This window comes from Schistocerca gregaria, chromosome 6 (genome assembly GCF_023897955.1).
Source record: "Schistocerca gregaria isolate iqSchGreg1 chromosome 6, iqSchGreg1.2, whole genome shotgun sequence".
NCBI lineage: Eukaryota > Metazoa > Arthropoda > Insecta > Orthoptera > Acrididae > Schistocerca > Schistocerca gregaria.
Window position 1 is genome coordinate 126,470,371 of NC_064925.1, and position 26,829 is coordinate 126,497,199.

A 26,829-nucleotide genomic window follows, 5' to 3' on the forward strand; every position below is an offset into this window, starting at 1 on the left:
CAAACGTCGTCGAACTGTTCGTGCAGATAGTTGTTGTCTTGCAGACGTCCCCATCTGATGACTCAGGGATCGAGATGTGTCTGAATGATCCGTTACAGCCATGCGGATAAGATGCCTGTCATGTCGACTGCTAATGATACGAGGCCGTGGGGATCCAGCACAGCGTTCCGTATTACCCTCCTGAACCCACCTACTCCATATTCTGCTAACAGTCATTGGATCTAGACCAACGCTTGCAGCAATGTCGCGATACGACAAAACGCAATCGTGATAGGCTGTAACTCGACCCTTATCAAAGTCGGAAACGTGATGGTTCGCATTTCTCCTCCTTACAAGAGGCATCACAACAACGATTCACCAGGCATCGCCGGTCAACTGCTGTTTGTGTATGAAAAATTGGTTGGAAACATTCTTCATGTCAGCACTTTGTAGGTGTCGCTACCGGCGCCAACCCTGTGTATGTGCTCTGAAAAGCTAATCATTTGGGTATCACATGATCTTCTTCCTGCCGGTTAAATTTCGCGTTTGTAGCACGTCATCTTCGTGGTGTAGCAATTTTAATGGCCAGTAGTGTAAAATGTACTTCGAGCAAGTTTGTGAATGCTCTGAAAAGGTAATCATTTACATATCACAGCATCTTCTTGCTGCCTGTTAAATTTCGCGTCTGTAGCACGACTTCTTCGTGGTGTAGCGATATTAATGGCCAGTAGTGTATACACAAAGACGAATAAGTTTGTTATCCTTTCACCGATTTTTAGTAAATTTTGTGACATTTCTCGCCTGTCTTTTTCGCAACATCATGGCGTTGCCTCCTCCCATTAAATGTTTCAGCATTTTTTTTTTTTAATAATCAGGGACGGAGTATTGGAGGAGACTGGTGCTGGCACCTATCTGGGGCTGTACGGTGCACTCTGCTGATTTAGAGCAGAGATACGTCTCGGCAATCGACGGCAGTGCGATCCGTAATCTCAGCATCTGGCCTCTGATATGTTAGGAATGTGCAGCCTGAATTGCTGACTTGATTCCAGTTTTGAATTGGTAGCTTTAATCTTGTACCAGTGACCCACAGGGATATTGATATCGTGGTTCTACAGCCTTCAGACATTCTTCCCTCCATAAGGCTCCTCTCACATCACTAATCTCACTTGTTGTTAACTTAATTAACAGTTCAGTTAATCTTGCTCCTTTGATACTTTTTCATTAACTTTTATAGAACTTAATTCTGTTAAAGACGGGCTTCACTTCCAGTTTAAGATCCTTACCTTGCCCTACAACTTTCCTAGTTAGGCCGCCCCCTGAAATAATAAATACAACCTCTTATATCAGATTAGCGCCGTTGGTGTTGTCAGTTGCTTCCAGAGGCCAGATTAGACTATAGTATATTGATATTTCACATTCTGCAATATCTAATAGATTGATCACTTACCCTACAGTTCGCTATATACTAATGCGACTAAAGTCAAAGGATACCTCCTGATATCGTGTCAGACGTTCTCTTGCCCGGCGCAGTCCAGAAACTCGATTTGGTAAGGACTCAAAAAGTCGTTGCCGATGGAAGATTTTGTGCACGAGCTTACCTCTCAATTATGTCCCATAAATGTTCGAAGGGATCCACGTTGGGCCTCTGAGTGGCCAAATCATTCATCGGCACTGCCCAGTGTGGTCATCAACTGAACAATTATGGGCTGGTGACATTATTCTTTGAGACCATGAAATCCATTATTGTAAATGGTGTCGAAGTAGCCGAACATTACCATGTCCAGTTAATGATCGGTTCAGTTGGACCAGAGGACCCAGTCCGTTGCACGTTAACATAACCCACAATATTATCGAGCCACCACTTGCTTGCACAGTGCCTTATTATCAGTTTGAGGCCATTGTTTCGCGAGGTCTGCTGTACATCAGCCCTTATCAACTGAAATTGGGACTCATTGGACCATTCCAAGATTTTCCAGTCGCCTTGGGTCCAACCAACATGGTCACCAGTCCAGGAGAGGCGCTACAGGCGATATCGTGCTGTTAGGAAAACAAAACAAAAACATACGCCAAATTTCGCCACATTGTCCAAAACGATGCGTTCGTCGTTCATCCCACATTGGTATCTGCGGTTGTTATGACGCAGTGTTGCTTATCTCTTAGCACTGACAACTCTTCGCAAACGTTGCTGCTGTCGGTTGTTAAGTGAAGACGGCCGAGCATTGCTTTGGCTGTAATGTTACGTAGTACCTGAAATTCGATATTCTCGGCACACTCTTAACACAGTGAATCCCTTATTTCCGGAATGGAATGTCCGATGCGTCGAGCTCCAAGTACCATTCCACTTTCCAGGTTTGTTAATTCCCGTTGTGCGGCCATAATCACTTCGTAGACTCTTTCACATGATTATTTGAGTAGAAGTGACAGATCTTCCAGTGCACTGACTTTTTATGCCTTGTGTCCGCAATACTACCACCATCTGTATGCGTGCCTATCGGTATTCCATGACTTTCGTCATCTCAGTGTAGGTGAGTCCCCTTCAGCATGTGTACTACAACAAAGACCAGTCATCACGCCACAACGCTAATATGACACACAGACAGTTGAATTAAGTGCGACCATCGTCATTATTATTGATTGTTGCCTGATCTGAGTACACAGATATAAAGCTTACCTGTCAATGCTAGAGTTCATATGATGCTATCTTCCTGTATAACTGTTCTATTTTGTGTAAGGATTTTGTACCACTAATTCTTTCAAAAGGCTAAAGTATTTATTGACTATTGTATTGACGAATATGTCTCAACTTAATACTCTTTTCCCATTAAATGGAAAATTTGACTTGGGATGGATAACGCATTTATCATGTGATATTTCTTGTTACTGTTCGTTTGTCTATGAAAGTACATCGAAACACTGGGAAACAATAGATAACCAAATGGGCATCAACAGGTTGCAGAAAGAACGTGGAGAAATCACAGTTCAAGCTCTCAATGAAAGCACTGGCATTTGAACTGAGCGCAGTGTTTGCAGATGTCAAAATCATGAATTTGTTAGTCGAGTCAGAACAGAAACCTCTTTCATAATGTGCTTGGAAACAATAACTACTGTTTTTCCTCTCAGCAGCTACCTTATCTGCTTTGTGTGTGTGTGTGTGTGTGTGTGTGTGTGTCTGTGTGTATGTGTGAGAGAGAGAGAGAGAGAGAGAGAGAGAGAGAGAGAGAGAGAGAGTGAAAGTCTGTGTGTAGGAGAGCGAGAGTTAGAGAGAGACTTCTTTCTTTTATTTTTGTATATTTCTTCGCATGCAAGTAGTACATTATGCTGGCAACATATATGAGAAAAACTGGTGATACACATAGTATTAAAATGAAGTCAGTCTTTTGAATGGCTAAGTGATGCGTACGTATAAATTTTCTGAAGGACATTTCGGGTGATCAGTCATGTAGCATTACTGACAATGAGCAAGCTGAGTTCATTTATATTCATCTGCCTGGAACTATACTGTCGGAGCCTTTAAGAACAGCTAAGGTTTGTTGCAGTTCAAAGGTGTCGTCATCTCGAAATCTTCAGCTTGAATATCCTTTATTGCAAGCTCAGCATCATGTTGAATATAGTGTACGATGTATTTATTATCTGCAAAAAAGAAATAAATTTGCATTAGAATGGGGGTAAAAGAAATTAGTTACGCACGTAAGTACATAAAATATGACAAACATTTTTAGAATTTAAACATAGTGATAAAATATTATAAATCTTGTTTTAAACGAAACTACCATTGACTCACAACAAAGTGGAAAGTTTCTACAGTAATTAAAGATCACCCATTATCTAAATTTTTCATTTTCTCGGTGTAGTTGCTTTACGCCTAAGAACACATACAGGGATGTACCAAGTTTTTGATTTTATTGGATTCAGTTTTAATACATTTTCCTAAAAGCTGAAAATATGTTGTGCTGAAAAGCAGGTATGAACAAAACAGACTGTGCATTGCATTCAGTAAATGATGCTGCACAAAAAATAGGTAATTCGACCTACAGAATGAAATTTTCACTCTGTAGCGGAATGTGCTCTGATATGAAAATTCCTGACAGATTAAAACTGTGTGCCGGACCAAGAATCGAACGCGGGACCTTTGCCTTTTGCACGCAAGTGCTCTACCAGCGGAGCTACCAAAGCACGAATCACTACCCTTCCTCACAGCTTGAGTTCTGTCTGTACCTCTTTTTCTACCTTCCAAACTTCACAGAAGCTCTCCTTGCGAACCTTGGAAGAAGGGATATTGCGGAGACATGGCTTAGCCACAGTCTGGGGGAAGTTTACAGGGTGAAATTTTCACTCTATAGTGGAGTGTTTGGGTAGCTCAGTCGCTGGAGCACTTGCCCGCGAAAGGCGAAGGTCCCGAGTTCGAGTGTCTGTCCGGCACATAATTTCAACCTGTGAGAAAGTTTCAGTACGAACTCTTCCTGAAACAACTCCAGAGTCCACAGTTTTTGGTAATGTATACATGTTCGACGTCAAACACGTCCACAAAACTTCGGATGGTTTTTGCTGTATTTCTGAGCACTCTGACCTAAGGATCTCGTGTTTGCTGTAGGCTCGTTTTATAGTAATCTAATTATGACTTATCCATATTCTTAACCACATTACCTTTATTTTTTTATAACTATTTCCTAACAGTTATAAGGTCTGTAATGTGCGATCATCAAACAGCGCAACACAAAAAGAAGAGTAATGTAACCACCGTCAGACTGTACAGGTTTGATACATCATTTCTGTCAGTTCCCTTGTAGGTACTGTTCAAATGTTGGCCACCATGATAACGGCTATGTGTATAGAACCAGCTGATATGCTGGAGACATCATCAGGGTTTCTAATGCAGTTACAGACTCGAACAAGCTCAGCAAGCCACACTACAGTCGAAGACGAAGCGTTAGTCACAGAACTATGAATTACACGACTCATATGCCCACAAAAGAAATCATCATCATTTTCTTTGAGACTTTGTCCCACTGAAACATGAGGTCGGCCTTGTTACTATGGATTTGGCGACGTTAGTGACTGAGGATGGCTGGATGTCCTTGCTATCGCCACCTCATAACACGCAGGATGGAATCAGTGTACTCCAGCTGTCTGAATCTAGTGTAAGCCATGAAATAGTGCTAACGTTTGCAGATATCGACGAGTCGTGTAACTGAGGATGAACGTGGGGACCAGCCCAATATTCACCCTGTGGGATGTGGAAAACCGCCTAAAAATCACATTTAGGCTGGCCAGCACACCGGCCCTCGATGTTAATCCGCCGGGTGGATTCGATCCGGAGGCGGCGCGCCTACTCGAGTCCAGGAAGCAAGGCATTAGCGCCCGCGGCTGACCTGGCGGCTCCCCATAAAATAAATATCAGGAATAATGAAAATAGTGGCCGTGAAAGCTTGAGTTCTAGAAATAAACCGTTAACATGAAATTAAAATCACTGTTGTCAACAGAAAGTACTGGGACTGAGTGGAACATGTTTGTTTGCAAACAAGAAACACAGCGTGCGCTGTCGATATTTGTACTGCAGTGTAGATATTTTTCAGTCAAATACAGACACAGAGGTAATGGATGTAATAAATTAAAGGAAACTTTTTGACTTTGATACGAAAGCACTCAGAAAATATACTAGAGCCACACACGAAATTTTGTTTCTGGTTCATCCCGCACAAATACGCCTTAGACAAGATGAGACCACGTAATTTCTCTTAGATTCAGCCTTGGTGCTGGAGTTAATATCATTCCTTTTGCCAAAATAGAACGAATTACTTCTTCGATGTTTCCGCCTCGGTGTGGGTACGTAATATCTTTTACTTTATGCAAAGTAAACTATATATTGTGGCGTATCAATACAAGTCAGCTGTTGAACAGATGTAGGAAAGAGCCACTGGAGGGATGAGTCATGTCTCACAGCTGCAGATGTGATGCCGTTGAACCGATCGAGGATAGCTCCTAGATTTATTAAGCAAGCTTGCCGTAAACCATTTATAGGTTTGAGTTACGCGAAGTAATATTTGCTCTGTTTTCAAACCCATCTCAATTAAATTATGTAAATACTATTGTATTAACAAATACTTCATTCTCTATGAATTTCTGTATTGTAACCAACTTATCGCCAGAGTTACCAGAAAGTACCCAAATCTCTATGTTATCGAGTGCAATTTAATCTGTCGTTTCACCAAGAGAGCAACAAATCGTTTACGGAGAGTGTAACCTTTAAACAATCCAGTTTAAATTACTTCTCAGAGATATTACTTTTGGTAACAACACGTTTTTGTCTCTGAAGAGTTATTATTTTACTTTTCGCATATTACATTTGAAGGGTCAGGTGAAAAACCAGGTCAGTTGCCTTTTTTTCGAATTGAGTTTTTGGTACAACTTGATTCAGATTGATCATACGCATCTGTTAACAGGCAAAACTGGGAAAATATCAGGAGAGTCACAGAGATATTAGGATCAATGATTTTTTTATAAGGGGGAATAACGAGGTAACTCAAGGGAAAGAAGTAAGCTAGTCAGTGGTAACCCATCCGGGCACACAGGAAGATTGGAAATGACATGACTATGTGCACACGCATTGGGAAAATGAGGGTAGCGCATCATAGATAGTAACCAATGACTTTTAGTTTAAGCGGCAGCTTTTGATGCATTCGTTCAATATCAACCTTCTAGCAACAGGCAATACTTTTTTACGTTTATCAAGACTGTAAATGAAGTGACGTCATTCTTTTTCATCACACATGCCTTGGGCGAGGACACTGAAGAGCTCTACACCGCATGTCCCAGGAAAAATGATCAATAGTCCGGGATATAAGACGAACGACCATTAGAAGCAAAAACGTCTCGTAAACTTGGCTCTAACATGTTTAACAAAAGAGCTATGTGCACTTCTTCAGTAGAAGAGGTATCTTTCACGCAACGAATATGGAGAAGTGCCCGTAGCTACTAAGTATGCGTTTTAGATCCCATGTTTCCTCGACAATATTGCTGTCATACCCCTGAATGCAGACTACTCCTCCTGCGACATGCTGTATACTTTGCTGTTGGTCAAAATAAAAATTCACCGTCTTCGCCTTCATTTATTACGTAACTCTCAATCAAATTACTGACTTGAATAAGATAAAATCTGCATTCTCTACGCGTCGACATTCGTGGTTACAGTATTATAAAAATGTGGGATTATCTGACGGAAAGGCAGTGATGGCAAGTCCTGAAGATTTCGAGGAAATGATCGAAGCATCCAGATGTAAGCAATCTTCTTTGGCTGCGGTTGTTCATCAAGAAATGGGAAATACTGCTGGAGTAAAAGTACGTTGCAAAACATTCTTTCACAAACCCAGCCTGTTGAGATCATCTGAATCAAGCCCCTGCACTATGCTGAAATGTCAAATGGATTATCGTGAAGGAATGCAAACTGGCGTCATACAGACGCCATGAAAATGTCAACCAATGTATAACCTGTTTGAACTGCCAGTACCTGCATATTGTATATTTGAATGTAGAATTCCTTCCTTTATTCTGGATCTCCCCCCAAATTCCAGACGAAAATATAAATATTTGCAAAGTCTCATTAGGTGTTTCCGACCTGGTGATGTGAAGTTGCTACATAACTAAATGTACGTTATATGAGTACTATTGCTGAATTATAACAACCAGACGGTGTATTTTGCGATTATTGCGTATGCTTCGCTTGACTTAACTTTTTCTTTCTCCTTAAAAAGTGACGTTTCACTGCATTTTAGAAAATTACTTTATTCTGTGAACACTCTGTGTGTAAATAATTTATGAAGTAAAAGGAGTGTTCTTGTATATTGATGTAACCATGATTCGAACATTGAGATCACTGTTTCCCGAGTTTCACAAAAACTGACTTATCTGATTCCATCCCCTGACACTTCATTTCACAATACAGACAGTTTCATTTATTTATTTATTTTCTGAAATATCTGAAAATGACAATTATGAGACGACTATGTGTGTGGAACCCGGATAAATGATAATTTAATGAGTTATAGTGTGTGTGTGTGTGTGTGTGTGTGTGTGTGTGTGTGTGTGTGTGTGTGTCGCAGCAAATTGCTTGTACGATGTGTCTGAATCACTTACATAGGGGATGTCTGATTTCTGCATTCAATCAGTATAGAGGGCTAAATTTCAGTTTGAGGCGATTCTTAATTTCGGCTCTGTCCATTTTGAAACAAAGTAATGATGTCTGGTAATTGATGAACCAACTAGAGTGCTAGAAGTAAGAGAATCTAATTGGCTATTGTTTCCAGTAGCCAATCAGAAGCGAGAGAGCTGGCGTTAGTTCAATGCAAGGGCGTTTGCGTGTGGCTGGAAGGCAGATGTTCCCCATCCGTGTTCGAGACAAGTAAAGCTTTCGGCACATTTCTCTGTTGAAAAGATTAATTCTGAGCCAATGTTTAGTTTCTCTACTTGGTATAGCTTCGGGAATAGTATGTGGAGCATGGGGACTACTGTTACGTCATTTTGGAGAGTTAAGTGACTTCGTAACTGAGGAAATTTGAGTAGAAACTCCACGTGGTATATGGAGCGATAGTTACAGTGAACTTTCCTGGTTTGCTGACAGCTGCTGCTGAGTATGTACTTTTTCGGGTCAGGTCACCGGTGTTTGCTAAATAGTGGTTATATGAGTGAATGCTTAAGTGACAAAGGAAAGCGCAATGTTATATATAGATTCGGACCTGGTGGTGAAGCAGTATAACTGAAATCTGTAATATACTGAGGTGAGAGAAGTCATGGGATAGTGATATGCACTTAAACAGATGTCGGCACTATCGCGTAAACAAGGTATAAAAGGGCAATGAATTGGCAGACCTGTCATTTGTCCTAAGATGATTCGTGTAGCAAATTTTCTGAGGTAATTATGGCCACACGACCGGAATTAAGAAACTTGGAACGCTGAGTGGTATTTGGAGATACACGCATGGGGTATTCCATTTAAGAAATCGTTAGAGAATTCAGTATTCCGAGATCCTCATTGTCAAGTATGTGCCGGGAGTACTAAATTTTTGGCACTATCTCTCACCGAGGACAATACAGTGGCCGATGGCTTTCACTTAATAACCTAGAGATGCGGTGCTTGCAGAGAGTTGTTAGTGTTAACAGACAAGCAAAATTGCGTGAAATAAGCGCAGAAACCAATGTGTGACTGACGTACGAAGGACGTTTCCGTTATGACAGTGCGGCGACGTCTGGCGATAATAGGTTATGGTAGCAGACAACCGACGCGATTACCTTTGCTAACAGCACGACACCGGTAGCAGCACCTCTTCTGGGCCAACTCAGCTGATAAATTCTCAGAATCCAAGATGACTTGGACCCTGTGGACAACGGTAACAAATACCCCTTCACATTGAGCCTGATGGTGGCGACTATCAGACTGCAGATACAAGAGAGTGTGTGTAGGTTTCAAAAAATGGTTCAAATGGCTCTGAGCACTGTGGGACTTAACTGCTGTGGTCATCAGTCCCCTAGAACTTAGAACTACTTAAACCTAACTAACCTAAGGACATCACACAACACCCAGCCATCACAAGGCAGAGAAAATCCCTGACCCCGCCGGGAATCGAACCCGGGAACCCGGGCGCGGGAAGCGAGAACACTACCACACGACCACGAGATGCGGGCTGTGTGTATGTTTCCTACAAACTGCATGTCCCAACGTATTATCCGTCCTCCTTCTGACCAACACACCAAGGCAAGGAAAACAGCCATTCTTTGTCACCTTTGTTTCTTTACAAACAAAGGTCGTTCAAATTGTTACAACCAAGAGGCCAAACGACAAAGGTATCGTCTACATATCTGGAAAAAAGAACGCGCAGGTCATAAAGCTGCCGACTTCAAGACATTATTCTCGAAATCTTCTGTAAACAAACAGGCAATAATAGGTGACGATGGGCTTCCCATCGTAACTGCATTGTCTTCTCGTAGACTGCAAATGGTTCAAATGGCTCTAAGCACTATGGGACTTAACATCTGAGGTCATCAGTCCCCTAGACTTAGAACTACTTAAACATAAGGACATCACACACATCCATGCCCGAGGTAGGATTCGAACCTGCGACCGTAGCAGCAGCGCAGTTCCAGTCTACCGCCTAGAACTGCTCGCCCACAGCGGCTGGCTCGTAGACTGGAAACTCGTTGCGTGGTCAGATAAGTATCGATTTCAGTTGATAAGAGCTGATCGTAGAGTTCGAAAGTGGCGCAGACCTCACGAAGTTATGGACCAATGTTATCAACAAGCCACCATAGAAGCTGGTAGTGGCTCCGTAATGGTATGGACTATACTTACAGGGAATGGCTTGGGTCCTCTGGTCCAAATGAACCGATCACTAACTGGTAATGGTTGTGTTCGGCTACTTGGGGCTATTTGCACTGATTCATGAACTTCATGTTCCCAAACAACGATGGAATTCTTATGGTCGACAGTGCGACATGTCGCCTGGCCACTATTCTGGACAATTGGAACGTATGATTTGACCACGAAGACGTAATGCAGAGGTCAGTTCGTGCTGAAAATCCTGCACCTGCAACGTTTTCGCTATTAACGGCTGTAGAGCCAGCGAGGCTCAATATTTCTGCAGGGGTCCTCGAACGACTTGTTGAGTGCACGCCACGTTCAGTTGCTGCATCACGACGGACGGAAGGAGATTCTAGAAGATATTAGGGGCTATTCCACGTATTTTGTGTCATCAGTGTCTCCAGAACTGATTTTGTCTCTTTATACATAAATTGAAAACTTTAGGTATTCGCGCTCTGATAACGCGAACTGTACAGTTCATTTATCGCCATAGCCTTGCAACTGAGTAAGATTATAATTCCCGCGACGTGAGGACTGATTCGCTGAAGAAGAACATACTGAAAGGTGAGTGGAAAAACTTTACGAAACAGGGAAAGCGCCCAGCCGCAAAACGAATCGCGACTTGAACTGTTTCCATAATAAGCCAGAGATGTTACTAGATATGTAGAAAATTGTGTGCCTTCTAATGGTCGCACACTAAAGCTGCGTGAGTAGACCAGTCACCATAGGAGTATTTGAGTGTCGACTGCAATCCTGAAATGGTTACCTGTATGAACGTATTGCTGGAGAGCGTGAACAACTTGCCCACACGTATGATGAGCGGGCGCGACGTCTGCTGCATCATGATCATGAGCGACCTCTTGAACTGAGTGTTAGCGTCAGGCCAGCCACAACCGAACGCCGAGTGTTGCAGGCGCTCGCTCTGCAACACGATACAAACACACGCACACGCACACACACACACACACACACACACACACACACACACACACAGAGTCAGCTTTGGTATCTTCGCGATCTGCATACACATCTACATGAATAATTTGCAATTTACAATCGAGCGTCTGGCAGAGAATTCATCGAACAACCTTCAAGCTATTCTTTTACCATTCCACTTACGAACAGCACGTGGGGAAAAACGAACCCTTAAATCTTTCCGTGCAAGCTCTGATTTCTCACCCTCACCCCCACCCTCAAATATCTTGGCGACACCTTGACCGTAGCCTCTCCTGGACCCTCCCATCTCCGGACAATTCAAGCCAATGCACCCGTCCCGACTCCATCTCCTTCCTGGCCGCACGTGGGGTCTGGACCCTTCACCATCCTCCACACCTATAAATCCCTTATCCACTCAATCCTCTGCTATGCCCATACCGCCTGGATCTCTGACCCTACTACCTTTTCCAAATCCCTTCAAATCCTGGAACGCCATGCTCTCTGCCTCGCCTGTAGCATCCGTCTCCCCTCCCCCAAGCGTATCCTGTATGACGTAATTCCGTTCTCACACCTCCTCCGTTTCCTTGAACGGATACAGATCCTCTACACCTCCCACAAACTTTATCCCCTCACCCGCTTGTCTCTCCAATCTTTTCCCACCCCCGTTTGCTGCCACACCTGTATTCCCACATCCCAAACACTCTCAATCTCTCCACTCTCCATAGCCTTACACAACGTGGCTTCCGCCAGCTACCCCTCCCTGATGATGACCTCATCCCTTCCATCTACCGCTCCTACCAACTTTCATCGTTCCCTTCCACCACCCGTGCTTTTCCCGAGGGCACCTTCTCTCCCTTCTCTCCCTCCTCTCGTCCTCCCTTCCTCCTCTCCCCCAGGCTTCCCCTACCCCCTATCTTCATTCCTCCACCTCCCTGCTCCTCTGCCACTGGCATCTACACCCTCCCACTCTCCCTACACCCCCACCTTCTACACTCGGATTTTTACATGAACATTGAACATTCGTGCGCTGGAGATCGTTGCCAGTATTTGCGAGTGCCTTCGTGTTCTTGTTTCAGTGTTTCGTTGTTTATGCTCCATCGTTCAAATGTACCATTTCTGTCATCTCTGTTCGTGTCAACGATCTGAACGTTTTTTATTCGGACAGTGCGCCCGTGAACATCTCCATATTTTTTTAATTTTTTCTGTCTAATGTTGTTTATCGACCATGTTTGTTTTTCGATGTCTCCTTATGTACCGATTGCCTTATCTGTGGCCGAAAAGCGGCGTAGTTTGCCGCTGCAAGCCTACCTGTATAAGGTATGAAAATAACAATAAAGAGAAAAAAATCTCTGACTTTTGATGAGCATTACTGCCTAAGTAGCTGGGCGTCAACGAAATACTTGCACACTCTGTGGAGGAAGTTGGTGATAGTAATTTCATGAGAAAATTGCGTCGCAACGAAAACTGTAATTCTTTCAATCATTGCCTCACCATTTCGCGTATCATACCCTTGAAAATTTCCCTCTTGTTTCGCTATACTACAAAATGAGCTGCCCTTCTGTGGACTTTTCCGTTGTCCGCCGTCAGTCCTATCTGGTAAGGATACTGTATCGCAACAGTACTCTGGAAGGACGGACGTGCGTAGTACAAGCAGGCTCTTTGGTAGACCGTTTTGCATTTTCTAAGTGTTCTGCCAATAAATCGCAGTCTTCCGTTTGCTTTAGCCGTAACATTTTCTGTCTGATCGTATCAAATGAAGTTATTCGAAATTGTAATCATTATTTAGTGTCAACTGTCACTTTTTGCAGCATACTGATATCTTGTCTAAAGCATTTTGCAGTTGATTTGGTAATCTGATGACTTTAAGAGACGATGGTAAGTATCAGCATCATCTGCAAACAACCTAAATGGTCTATTCAGATTGTATACGCAATCGTATGTACAAATCAGAAACATCAGTGGGCCTATAACACTTCCATGAGATGAACACCACACATTACTTTTTTTTTACGTGTTGACTTTCCGTCAGTTACTACGATCTTTGACCATTCTGACAGGAAATCACTAATCCAGTTACATAACTGAGACGATACTCCAAGGGCACGCGATTTGATTACATATCACTCTCTTGACATTAGTGCTCATTACTTCGTGAAAGTAAAGAGCTAGTTGCGTTTCACAAGAAAGATATTTTCTAAATTCACATTGTCTGTCAACAAGTGGTTTTCTTTGAGATAACTCATAATGTTATATGTTCCAAAATGGTTCAAATGGCTCGGAACACTATGGGACTTAACTTCTGATGTCATCAGTCCCCTAGAACTTAGAACTACTTAAACCTAACTAACCTAAGGATATCACACACATCCATGTTCGAGGCAGGATTCCACCCTGCCACCGTAGCGGTCACGCGGTTCCATACTGTAGCGCCTAGAATCGCTTGGCCACCCCGGCCGGCTTATATCTTCCATAATCCGACTGCAAACCGATATTAGCGATGTGGGTCTGTGATTCAGCAGATTACTCGTATTTCCTGTTTTTGATACGGGTGTGACTTGTGCAATTTAGGTACGGTTCGTTCTACCGCCAAGAGATAGCATATGACTGCTGAGAATTGAACAATTATATCAGCATTCTCTGAAAGGAACATGACTGGTATACAATCTGAACCGGAAGCCTAGCCTGTTTTAAGTGATTTGAGCCGCTTTGCCACACCGAGGGTATCTACTAAGTTAGTCATTCTTGCAGCTGGTCTTCATTGGAATTCTGGAATGTTTACTAATCCTCCTTTGCTGAAGGAATTTTGGAAAACCCCTTTTGGTAAATGAACTTTAGAGGTGTTATCATCAGTGACATCACCATTGTTATTGAGCAGTGAAGGTGTTGATTGTGTCTTTCCGCTGTTGTACTTTAACATGCGACCAGAAACTCGTTGGATTTTCTACCAGATTTCGAGACAGTTTTTCGTTGTGGACAGAGAGAGTTCCGTAGTGAAAAAGTATCTAGCATCGAGGTTCGGGCTAAATTTCGAGGTTCTGTGAAACGTTTCCAATATTGAGGGTTTTGGATTCTTTTAAATTTGGCATGCCTTTTCCGTTGCTTCTGCAACAGTGTTGTGGCCCATTTTGTGTACCAGGAGGGATCAGTACCATTTCTCACTAATTTATTTGGTATACGTCTCTCAACTGAGGTTGGTACTACTTCTTTGATTTTAAAACGCATGTGTTCTACGGTTACATAATGCGTCTGGAAGGATTGGAGACTGTTTCTTAGGAAGGAGTTAAGCAAATTGTTATATGCATTTTTAAATAGATGTATTTTGTGTTTGTTTTTGGCGGGTTTTGATGTTACGTTGTTTAGGTTCACTACAATAGCCTTGTCGTCACTAATCCACGTATGCATCATGATGCTCCCTGTTTGCTCAGGATTATTTGCTGCTAAAAAGTCAAGTAAGTTTTCGAAACATCCACACTTCGAATGGATTCCTGAACTAATGTTTTCTAAGAATGCAATCAGAACGATTTCAGACGACGTTTTATGCGTACCACCGACTTTAAGTATGTACTATCGACAGTACATCGAGGGTAGTTTGAAGTCATCACCAGCTATTGTGGTATGAGTGGAGTACCTGTTTGAAATGAGATTCAAGTTTTCAGTTCGGCTTTAGGAGAGTCAGTTCTCACGTTGCACTTGATAACGGAAGCAAGTTTGACGAACTATCAAGACGCACACGTTGCATTTGTCGACTCGAAAGAGCGTTCGATAATGTAAAATGGAGGAAAATATTCGAAATTCAGACAAAAATAGTAATAAGCTATAGTGAAAGATGGTAACACAGTATATGCCAGGTGATAAAAAACTGAGCATAAATTTGAAAACTGAATAAATCACGGAATAATGTAGGTAGAGATATACAAATTGACGTACATGCTTGGTATCACATGGGGTTTTATTACAACCAAAAAAATACAAAAGTTCAAGAAATATCCGACAGATGGCGCTTCATCTGATCAGAATAGCAATAATAAGCATAACAAAGTATGACAAAGCAGAAATGATGTTCTTTACAGGAAATGCTCAGTATGTCCACCATCATTCCTCAACAACAGCTGTAGTCGAGGAATAATGTTGTGAACAGCACTGTAAAGCATGTCCGGAGTTATGATGAGGCATTGGCGTCGAATGTTGTCTTTCAGCGTCCCTAGGGATGTCGGTCGATCACGATACACTTGCGACTTCAGGTAACCCCAAAGCCAATAATCGCACGGACTGAGGTCTCGGGACCTGGGAGGCCAAGCATGACGAAAGTGGCCGCTGAGCACACGATCATCACCAAACAATGCGCGCAAGAGATCTTTCACGCGCCAATTTTTGAATTTTTTTTTTTGGTTCTAATAAAACCCCATGTCATTCCAAGCATGTGTGTCAATTTTTACCTCTGTATCTACATTATTCCGTGGTTTAATAAGTTTTCAAATTTATACTTACTTTTTGATCACCGTGTACCTTAAACAGAGGGATTGGAAGGTAAAATACGAAGTGCCCGGATTAAAATGTATGTAATACAGGGATGCAGTCTTTCGGTCGTGCTGTTTGAGTTACACATCGAAGTGGTAATGTCGGAAATAAAAGAAACCTTCAGTGTTGGATTAAAATTCAGACCGAACGATTTCAATAATAAGATTCTCTGATGATATTGCTGCCCTCAGTTAATGTGAAGTAGAGTTACGGGCTCTGTTGGACGGAATCAACAGTCTGATGAGTGCAGAATATGGACAGAGAGTAAATCGGAAAAAAGGCAGTTGTAATTAGATGTAGCAGAAATGACAGAAAATTGGGGATAATGAAATAGACCAAGGTAAGGAGTTCTGCTACATTGGAAGGAAAATTGTCCATGACGGACAAAGCAAGTAGGTCATAAAAATGTGACTAGCGCTGGCAAAGAGAGAATTCCTGGCCAAAAGAAGTCTACTGGTGTCAAACGTTGGCCGTAATTTGAGGAAGAAATTCCTGAGATTGTGCATGTGGAGCACAATACTGTTTGGTGGTAAATCAAGGACAGTGAGAAAACCGGAACAGAAGAGAATCGAAGCACTGGTGATTTGGTGTTACAGGAGAATGTTGAAAATAAGGTGGACTAATTAGACATTGAACGGGCGAAGAAAGAGACATATGAAAAACACTGACAAGAAGAAGGGTCATGATGACTGAAGATGTGTTAAGTCATCAGCGAATAACATCCATGGTAATAGAGGGAACTGTAGAAAGTAAAAACTGTAGGGGAAGCAGAGATTTGAGTACATCCAACAAATAACTGAGGACTTTGGGTGTAAGTGCTACTGCGAGATGAAAAGAAGATGCCCAGGAGAGAAATTCGCGGTGGTCGCGTCAAACCAGTCAGGAGACAGATGGTTCAAAATAAATAAATAAAAACTCACGTCACTTGTTATAAAACAGATGCAGGTATACAATTTCTTCTCAATATGTCAGCGATATGTCAGGTAACGGTTTGTAATAACCAATGTTTTGGAACATTTTGAGATGAAAAAGTTTTTTTTTCGTCGGTAATATACAGTAGTTATGCTATGAGAAGATTTTTTGTAGTGCGAGAAGAGTGTACGTCAAGAACGCATCTAAGAAGTGTTGATAATTCATTACGTAAAAAGGTGTGCATAATGTTGTGCAGTCATACAGTACAGCACATACACTTGCAAATGGCATTTTTTAAATCAACTGCTATTTATGTCGAGAAATATGTTGACTTCAGTCTTTCACACACGTAAAGGCTTGAACGCCATAACTTGGCAGGATACTAAAATTATTTAAAGAATTATGACTGGTCGGGCTGGGAAAGTACCTAACTACGCGAGGGAGCAGCAATGCACATGATAACGATTCAGCTTTCTGGAGAGAGTGGCTTGACTGCGCGTATTAACCTATTGAGGAGATGGGATCGAATCGTCATTCAGGAAGGATGTCATGCCGTTGCTTTCAACAGTTCGGTAAAGTCTTCTTGGGAAAGAAACAGTAAGGTGAGAGCATAAAGCGGAGATATTGATGTCAGATTTATATGACTTTCTCCGAGTGTTCGTTAGGTAAGTTGAAAATTGGCTTTTTAATAAAATTCGTAATACCACTGGCGAATTATAAATATTTTACCTACAGACACAAGCCTGTCGAGAATTAACTTCGTAATATTCTGACAGATATACCTAGTCACTAAACACAGTGTGAAAATTTGACAGTTTGCAGGTTTATTTCTGTTAAGGTTTGCAATCGGAGAGTCATTGATTCTTTATGGTTGCTGAATTTTAGAAATAGTGTGCAGTTGGAGTGAACTATATTGGTAAAGTTAATATTTATAGCAGACTCTGTGAGTTAAAATCGTATACATTCGGTTAAGTACAGACTTGGTGGGTGTATTAGTGAATTTTCTATACGAAGATAGATCATCTTTTATTTTCAAAGAGCTTTCGTCATTTACTTATGAACTTCGACCTGAAGTGTAGAAGGAACTAATAGTACATTAAATCTCCGTCCGGTCTTCCAGACTTCGATTTTCGGTGATTTACATAATTAACTTAAGGTAAATGTGTGGATGGTTTCCTTCTGCTTGTGCTCGGTCTCTAATGACCTCGATGTCGACAGGTTGTTAAATATTACTTTTCCGGTGATATTTCAATGCCTGAGGTATTAAGAATAACTCTGCAATGTTCTTTCTGATATGCAAGAATGTCCGAAGGGACAGGCACTGTAGTGACGGCAGGGGCTATGTAATATGTGGAACGTATTCGCATTTTCGAATACTAACAACCATCAGCTGTGTAAGGGAATGATGACAATGAAAATTTGTTCCCGCCCGAGGCTCATACCGTCATTTCAGGCTTTAGTTATCTGTTCAGGACTCTCGGCTAGACCGAAACTTCCATGTTCTTCGTTTCTGCCTGACAGTCTGTTCTCGTACACATATTATGTAATTCCCGTACATGGGAGGACATTTTTTAATTGGAATGTAATATAGTAGCGCCTGTGACGTTAAGAAGAACGATGTTCGGATATGCTTGCCTCTGCCGGACCAGGACTCGAAGTCGGGTTTTCTGCATTTTAAACCCAAATAGGCCATTCTCAATTGTTGCTGTTTCAGTACATGCAAGTCCGAACAACAATACTTTTTTACCACTCTTCCCGAATGGTTGTTACGTGATGTCTTAATTTCCCGACTGTATGAAGGGCTTAATGGTCCCATTTCAAATGAAAATATTCATCTGCAATAAGGGATAATAATCAAGTTATTTGTGACAAAAATAATCTATAAACTGGTGTAAAATAATTGTAAATGCTGTATGTAATTAACAAATTGTGGTTATTAAAACGTGTACACACAAGTAGCGTACGGTTAAAAGCATTATATCTGTGGTCACACATATAAGTTACATGTAACGAAGTTCTGAGGTAATATCAGGTAGTTCTGGTTTCAAAATGTTCAAATGCGTGTCAAATCTTATGGGACGTAACTGCTAAGGTCATCAGTCCCTAAGCTTACACACTACTTAACCTAAATTATCTTAAGGGCAAACACACACACACCCATGCCCGAGGGAGGACTCGAACCTCCGCCGGGACCAGCCGCACAGTCCATGACTGCAGCGCCCTAGACAACTCGGCTAATCCCGCTCGGCAGTTTTGGTTTTACCCTAGTCCGGCTACCCGGTTTTACCCTACCTTACCTTATCTGTAAAATTACTTCTGCATAACAAGGAAGGTTAAGTGTTAATAAAATGGCTTTTGTTCATGAAGTCTATTAAAAGTATCATTCATGGCGTTGCTAATTTAAGTGTTGTATTACGACGGTATTAGTACGTTACTGGACAGAAAATATTGCAAATTACAGTCACAAAAATTTAACAAATTATTTTGCTCAACGACAACGTCTCTGACACTAGCACCACTCATGGCGGTACTAAAGTTGCTGGCTGCCTTCGTAGTCTAACGGCCAAAAAATAACGTTACTAACTCGCAAAGAGAAATGTGAGGGTTCTCAGTTTCACCCTTATACCCAATTGTACCTAAACGTCCACTACTAACAGCAGCACTTATTTAACCATGTGCACGCTCTGGTGGAGGTCAAAATTTTGAACCCTTTTCATAATTTACTTCTTGTTGTGATGTTCTGGCTAGGTTTCTTATCGAAATCGGGAAAACTGTTCTGTCATTATATCCAAACCCGGATTCTATCTTGAAAAATGTCAGTTCACCATCTTACTCAAGCTTCCATGCACTCCACAGGCACAAACCGTTGTACAGTGATGACTAGTGGGCTCTCACGGCTAATTAAAATACCAAAGACAGTCCTAAGCAACATTGACGGTGCCGTTCTCAACTTTCGAGGTCTGATGGTGCTAAATTTGTATATTACTAGCTATACCCTGTGAACTTCGTTTCGCCTCTGAAAATCTTTATATGTTGTATCTGACCCGGCAAACGTTATTTTGCCATAGAAATTATCTCTAGTCTATAAGAATAATGTATATGTATAGCAAAATGTATAGCCGGCGAACTTCGTTTCGCCTCTGAAAATCTTTATATGTTATAGCTGACCCAGCACGCTCTTTTGCCATAGAAATTATCTATAGCCTATAAGAACAATGTATACGTGTAACACAATGTATACGTGTTAACACAATAGCCGTTGCTGGCGGGAACTCGTGGCACAAACAATATTAATGGCCGAAAACTGTGTAGGGAATGAGAAAGTCGGGCAGTATCGGCCACTCTCAGTTCTAGCGTTTCTACGGTAGATCGCACGGATTTAACAATTGCAGCCGATTCACGGCTCGTCCATGAGCATACAAACATAGCTGCACTTTCGTGTTGAAACATGTTGGCCAGCATTATGAATAGGGTGAAGCGCACACGCATAGATTTTTATCGTACGTAAAAATATTGTACGATTTAATTCTTTATGAGGAACAAAGGAGAGCGTAGGAACTTCTTTATTCCACTAGAACAATTTGATCGTACGATATATTTCTGCACGATAAAAATCAATGCGTGTGTGCTAGGCCTAAATGTCGGTTTGACGAATGACTCTTGCTACCTAATTAACTTCTCGGTCTAGTTACGTCGGTTCAAAGAGGGATATTCGAGTCGTTGCTTTTGGTGCGTTTTCTTCAATTACCTATCTGCCGAATAGTGAAAGACTACCACTGGTAGACATCTGGCGGGGATAACTGATCAAGCGATAATTAATCAGCTACCGACCGCGGTTGAAAATTATTAAGTTACTAAAATCGCTATTAAAAATAGGGGTTGGTGGTATAAGGGTGAAAATTTAGGGTTGTGTGTATTTTTTAACACCACATCATAAAAAAATTAAAATAAAAGGTTCTGTCCAAAATATAGGAAAACATTTTTGTGGTGGACCACCTTTATCACTTAGGGGTATGAAAAATAGATTACGACCGATTCTCAGACGTACCGAATATACATGTAAAATTTCATCAGAATTAATCGAGTCGTTTCGGAGGAGTATTGCAACTAACACTGTGACACAACATACTAAGTATTGCCAGGGTACTTTCGTACATCCTGCAAGTTGCTGTATATTCCTCCGACGTACCTTGACGCCGCTCCCAGTGCTTTCATTCCATTGTCTGGATACCTTTGGCCACATGCTTTTTACAGTATGTACACTGTGGAAAGAGTGAGATGACGGATTGTAAAGATTGTGTGTGATTAATATGCAGCGTGACAAGTGGCCCGGTAGTGCAAGAGTTGGAACTTCGAATATTTTGCGAGTCCATTTAAAATCGTGACAATCCACAGATGAGAGCATGGAGCTGCTAAAGCCTTTGTAGGGAAGTATCAAATACACATTGTAGAACTCAGAGTTTGATCGTTTAGTCACGGATTGCGAGTGACATTTTGAGTCAGTTTTTGTGTATTTCGACGGCTGCTAGAGTTGCTGAGGTAATTGCTGCTGATACAGTAAAGTTATGTTTTAGTGAATTAACTGTTTAATTTCAAAGTAATACCTTATGTCATCTAGCTCAGTTGATAAAATCAGCCCCAAGTGCATTCTTTTAATTATACTGTAGTCTGCAAGAAACTTTAAAATCTTGCATTTTTTAAAAACATGGGAACTGTTTTGATGTGGTGGGCAACCGTTCTCTACACATAGAACAACATGAATTCAGCTAAATCCGACCGTGCATTTGTGTTTCCTTTCCAAGATGCGTTTGTTAAACAGGGAAATAGCTATCAAAATTCAGCTGTAGGTAATGCATTGAATATTACAACGATGAAGAACTGAAGAAAAAGAATGGTTCAAATGGCTCTGAGCACTATGGGACTTAACATCTTAGGTCATTAGTCCCCTAGAACTTAGAACTACTTAAACCTAACTAACCTAAGGACATCACACACATCCATGCCCGAGGCAGGATTCGAACCTGCGACCGTAGCAGTCGCGGGGTTCCTGACTGAAGCGCATAGAAGCGCTAGGCCATCGTGGCCGGCAAGAACTGAAGAGTTAAAATGATAAGTCACATCGTGATCGTTATACGTGCCGAAATTGACCGTTCCACATACCTGGTCAGTGACTGCCTGCCCGAGGAAGCAGAAGAGGCCATTGTGCGTCAAGTAGACTAGGAAACCAACTATCCTCTTCACAACCGATCCTCGTGATGCAGCTCCCTGGAACATCTGTCAAACGAATGCAATACATGGAAAAACGAGTTTGAAATAAAGTTACAAACAGTTCGCGACTCACTACGATGTATTTCATTTAATTTAACAACATCACATTTTTCATTGCATTGCCTTTGGCTACAGACAAAATAAATCAAATATCCTAAATGAGGCACGTGATATTCTTTATGATATTTTGGCGCAGGCATCACAGGTTATTGACTAATACACTGACGGAAGAAAGTCACAATACCAACAAGGGTTGTGTGACAGAAGCGAAAGTTGGTAGTCGTTTTTCTACATCTGAAACACGCTGTGAACTCAAATTTCACGTCATTGCCTAAGAGTCGCGCAAGTAGCGCCACGAATATGATGTAAATCATGTTTCCTTTCAATACACGCTGCAGCGGTCGTAATCATGAAGGAAGATAAAGGAAGACTGGATTTAATGTCCCGCTGGCATGTACTAGAACCAAGAGGGAACAAGATTGGAGGACCAAGAACTAAGTGATCGTATTAGAAAGAGTGCAAGAGAGCGATGCAGCCTTTCATGCCTAGTGTTCAATTTATACATCGAAGGAGCAATGATGGAAGTAAGACAAAACATCAAGACTAGGATTAAAATGTTGGGTGAAAAGATATCAATGATACGATTCGCTGACGACATTTCTATCCTCATTGAAAGTGAAGACGAATTACAGAATCTTTTGAGTCGAATTAACAGTCTAAGAAATACAGAACACTGATTGAGAGTAAACTGAAAAAAGGCAATAGTAATGGGAAGTAGCAAAAATGAGAAAGGCGAGAAACTTAACATTGTAATTGGTGATCACGAAGCAGAGAAAGTTTAAGTATTTTGCTCCTTTCGAAGCAAAGTAACGTATGTCGGACGAAGCAAGGATAACATAAAAAGCAGAGTAGCACAATCAAAGAGGGAATTTCTGGCTAAGAGAAGTTTACTCGAATTCAATTTATCCTCAGTTTGAGGAAAGGACTAAATTTATAACAATGTGCATTTGGAGGGCAGCATTGTGTGGTAGCGAATCATGCATGGTGGGAAATCGGAAAAGAGGAGAGTCGAAGCGTTTGGTATGTGGTGCTGCAGAAGAATGGTGAAAATTAGGTGCATCATAAGATAATAATTATAGAGGAAAGCAAAGAAGGTGGGTCAGGATGCTAGGATATATGTTAAGACGTCTTGGAATAACCTCTATGGTACTAAGGCGAGGTATAGAGAGTAATACCCATAGGGACATACAGAGACTGGAATGTTGTTGTTGTTGTGGTCTTCAGTCCTGAGATTGGTTTGATGCAGCTCTCCATGCTACTCTATCCTGTCCAAGCTTCTTCATCTGCTAGGACTCAGGACTTACTGCAACCTACATTCTTCTGAATCTGCTTAACGTATTCATCTCTTGGTCTCCCTCTACGATTATTACCGTCCACGCTGCCCTCTAATACTAAACTGGTGATCCCTTGATGCTTCAGAACGTGTCCTACCAACCGATCCCTTCTTTTGCCACAAACTCCTCTTCTCCCCAATCCTATTCAGTACCACCTCATTAGTTATGTGATCTACCCATCTAATCTTCAGCATTCTTCTGTAACACCAAACTTGGAAAGCTTCTATTCTCTTCTTGTCCAAACTATTTGTCGTCTAATTCCCTCTGCATTACCCGACTTAATTTTACTACATTCCATTATCCTCGTTTTGCTGTTGTTGATGTTCACGTTATATCCACCGGCCGGCGGTGTAAAAAATATAATCTTGTAAGTCAATGCAATCAAAAGATACGACCATCTATATCATAAATTTTGATACTTACAAACTCACTCATGAAAATATGTAGGGTACTTCCCGTTGTCCTAGAATGAAATTTGAGAAGAAGCAAGATTTCAGAGTAAAGGTAAAGGATAAAATCCTAAAATTGCTAATTTATAGTTATATCATACGAAAAAGAAAAATTTGTCATTTTTTTAACTATCAGTCAGCCTCTCCGTCTGGTAAGACACCTTTTCTCAGTAACAGGTTGTCGTGTTAGGTTCAAATTTGTGTCAAATACTAAGGTGTACGGCTCATTCGCGGTGTAAGCTTCTAAGCCAATGCAGTCGAATGAAAAGGCCATTTATGTCACATAGTTTTGTACTCAAAAACTCACACCAAAACCTTTAAGATGCTTCCCGTTGACCAAGAATCATGAAATTTGGCATGAAGGAAGTGTTGACAGTAAGAGAAAAGGAAAAAAATACAAAAGTAGGTAATTTGTAATTACATCAGACGAAAAATAATTTCTTTTTCATTTTTGCAGGAATGTCTGTGTCTGTTTGTTAAGACCTATTTCTCTCAGCAACGAGATGTACCAAGTTCAAATTTATGTCAGGTGTTAAGGTCTACTATCACTAGGTGGTGTAATAAATTTCGGCTTCTAAATCAACGCCGTCATAAGATGCGCAGTTTACGTCACATATTGTGATACAAACTCACTAATCAAAACCTATAAGGTACTTTCCAGTGACCTAGAAACATGAAATTTGACAAGAAGCAACGTATCACAGTACAAATAAAAACAATCCAAAATTGTAAATTTGTAATTGTATCATCAGACAAAAATTTTTTTGTCGTTTGTTGTACGACAGTGTGTAAGTCCCATTTCCGAAAATTGTGAAATTGTAATTATATTGCACGGAAAAATATGTTGTCATTTGTTATCAATCTGTCTGTATGTTGGTCTGTTAAGCCCCTTTTTTCTCAAAAAGTATACACATATTACGTTGAAACTGACATACTAGGGTCTGTAGTCACTTGGCAGTGTAAGAAATCTTAAGCTTCTAAAGTCGTTGTTACCAAAAGGTAACGGCCATATATTTTAACATTCGTAAACTCATTCCTCAGAACCTACAAGGTACTTCCCGTCGACTTAGAATCATGAGATTGGCTTATTAGCAAGGTTTCAAACTACAACCAAAGGAAGAAATTCGAAAATTGTGAATGTTGTAATTATATGAAAGAAAAAGTTTTTGTCAGTTATTATTCATCCGTTGTCTGTCCCTCCCTCTCATCATCCCATTTCTCCTCAGCAACGCGTAGATACACGTATATCAAGTTGAAATTTACTTCACATACTGAGGTCGATAATCTTTTAGTAATGTAAAAACGTTAATCTTCTAAGTTCACAATCAAAAGATATGGCACTATATGTCAAGCATTTTGATGCTGGGCCAATCACTCATTAAAATCTACAGAGCACTTCCCTTTGAAGGTTTTACAGTACAAGTAAAGGAAAACAGTCAATGAATGGTTAATTTGTAATTATATCACGTGAAAGAAATATTTCTTTTATCATCTATTATCAGACTTGAAACCTGATATTAAAACATTGTTGAAAGTCTTCGAATTCCTGGGGACCAATATCCTGCCAGTATCAATGTCGATAAAAGGCAAAAATCATCGATATCTTCGATTCCCGGAATAGATTCAGTTTCTAAGAAATCCACAGTGCAGAAGTCCCATTCGCAGCTGAACAATTTTTTGCTACGAAGATATTTCTGGAATCTTACCGTGTTGAGATGTATGCTCAAAGGAACGACCATGGGTCACCCCGCATAGGCGTCAATGAGTCACGTAAATGTTTGAGTCCGTACTGTACCCACATTCACTAGCACGTTTTATCCGGTAATAATTAAGTGTGACTCCTTCAAGGATTGTGTAATAGAATTATCAAGTTACGTTGTAAGGATCAGGTAAAACAAAGATAATTTTAGGCGGAATCGTCTTATGGTCATATTTGAAAAGCACTCCTCAACATGATTCAAATGTTTTAACCTCTGTATTCTGAGGAAACAAATCCGTAAACACTCTGCGTTTTGTCTCTCCTGTGACATCTACTTTACTAATTTTACTGTAGTATAAGCCTTACCATTTTCCAATAATTACCGTGTAACCTGCTTACCTCCACAAATCCGAAAGCATTCAAACAAATGACAAAAGTGCTAACCACCAGCACAATCGTAATAGATTTACTCATCGCTCCCTGCAGCTCGTCGGTGCATCTGTAACAGTAATATTTGATTCCATGAGAGCTCACATTGCTCCAGAATGAGTTTAGATGCTACGTTCTTATATATATTTAGAGAAAATAAAAAGTTAAAGAATATTTCTGTCTCACCGTTTCACAGACAAGAAATTTTGCAGTGGTTACTCTAGATTAAAAAATAATAATTCCTACTACACTGACGGATAAAAAGTCGCAGCACCAAGGAAGCGTTCTGAGAAGAGGAGGCCACGACGTTTGGAACGCGGATTTACTGTAAACATCGTACACTCGTAGCAGTCTATTAGGACAACAAAATGTGTAAGCAATAGCGCGTACTTCTCAAGCGTTATTTAGAATATCGCAAGATAATTTCGCCCGTCAAATGTTGTCAAATATATACTCCTGTGCGTGGCCACTTTTACCAGGAAGCACCGGCTGCACGGCCATCAATGGTATCTGTTCTTTTGAAAACAATTACTATCTTCATATACATAGTTAAAGTCTACCCAGCCACTGACCTTAGTCTGTGCGAATGCGCACAGGTTGCCCGAACTTTTACAGGCATCGCAAAAGTGTGCGCGAGTAATGAGTGGATGGGCAAAACTCTATTAGGTTCATTACGTATGTAGAATTGTGGACAGTTGGGAATGTGGGTCACACGGGAGGTGTGAAAGGGATTAGTCCTTGCAGTCGCGCTATTCATTTGTGTCATCGGTGGCTCAGATGAATAGAGTGTCTACCATGTAAGCAGGAGATCCCGGGTTCGGGTGTCGGTCGGGGCACACATTTTCAGCTTTCCCCATCGAGGTATATCAACAACACCTGTCGGCATCTGAGGGTTTC

The 26,829-nt window shown here is 41.1% G+C and overlaps 1 protein-coding gene across 1 annotated transcript in view; it reads right to left on the reverse strand.

Moving 5' to 3' along the window:
- Nucleotides 1-3,558: 3,558 nt before the first annotated feature.
- Nucleotides 3,559-26,829, reverse strand: part of LOC126278762 (odorant receptor coreceptor-like) — a 41,981-nt gene continuing 18,710 nt past the window's right edge. Inside the window, exons 4-7 of the mRNA XM_049979039.1 lie at nt 25,903-26,002; nt 21,854-21,967; nt 11,094-11,249; nt 3,559-3,609 (exon numbers count right to left, since the gene is read on the reverse strand). Coding sequence (XP_049834996.1) covers nt 3,559-3,609; nt 11,094-11,249; nt 21,854-21,967; nt 25,903-26,002 — 421 coding nt within the window. The remainder of the gene's footprint in view (nt 3,610-11,093; nt 11,250-21,853; nt 21,968-25,902; nt 26,003-26,829) is intronic.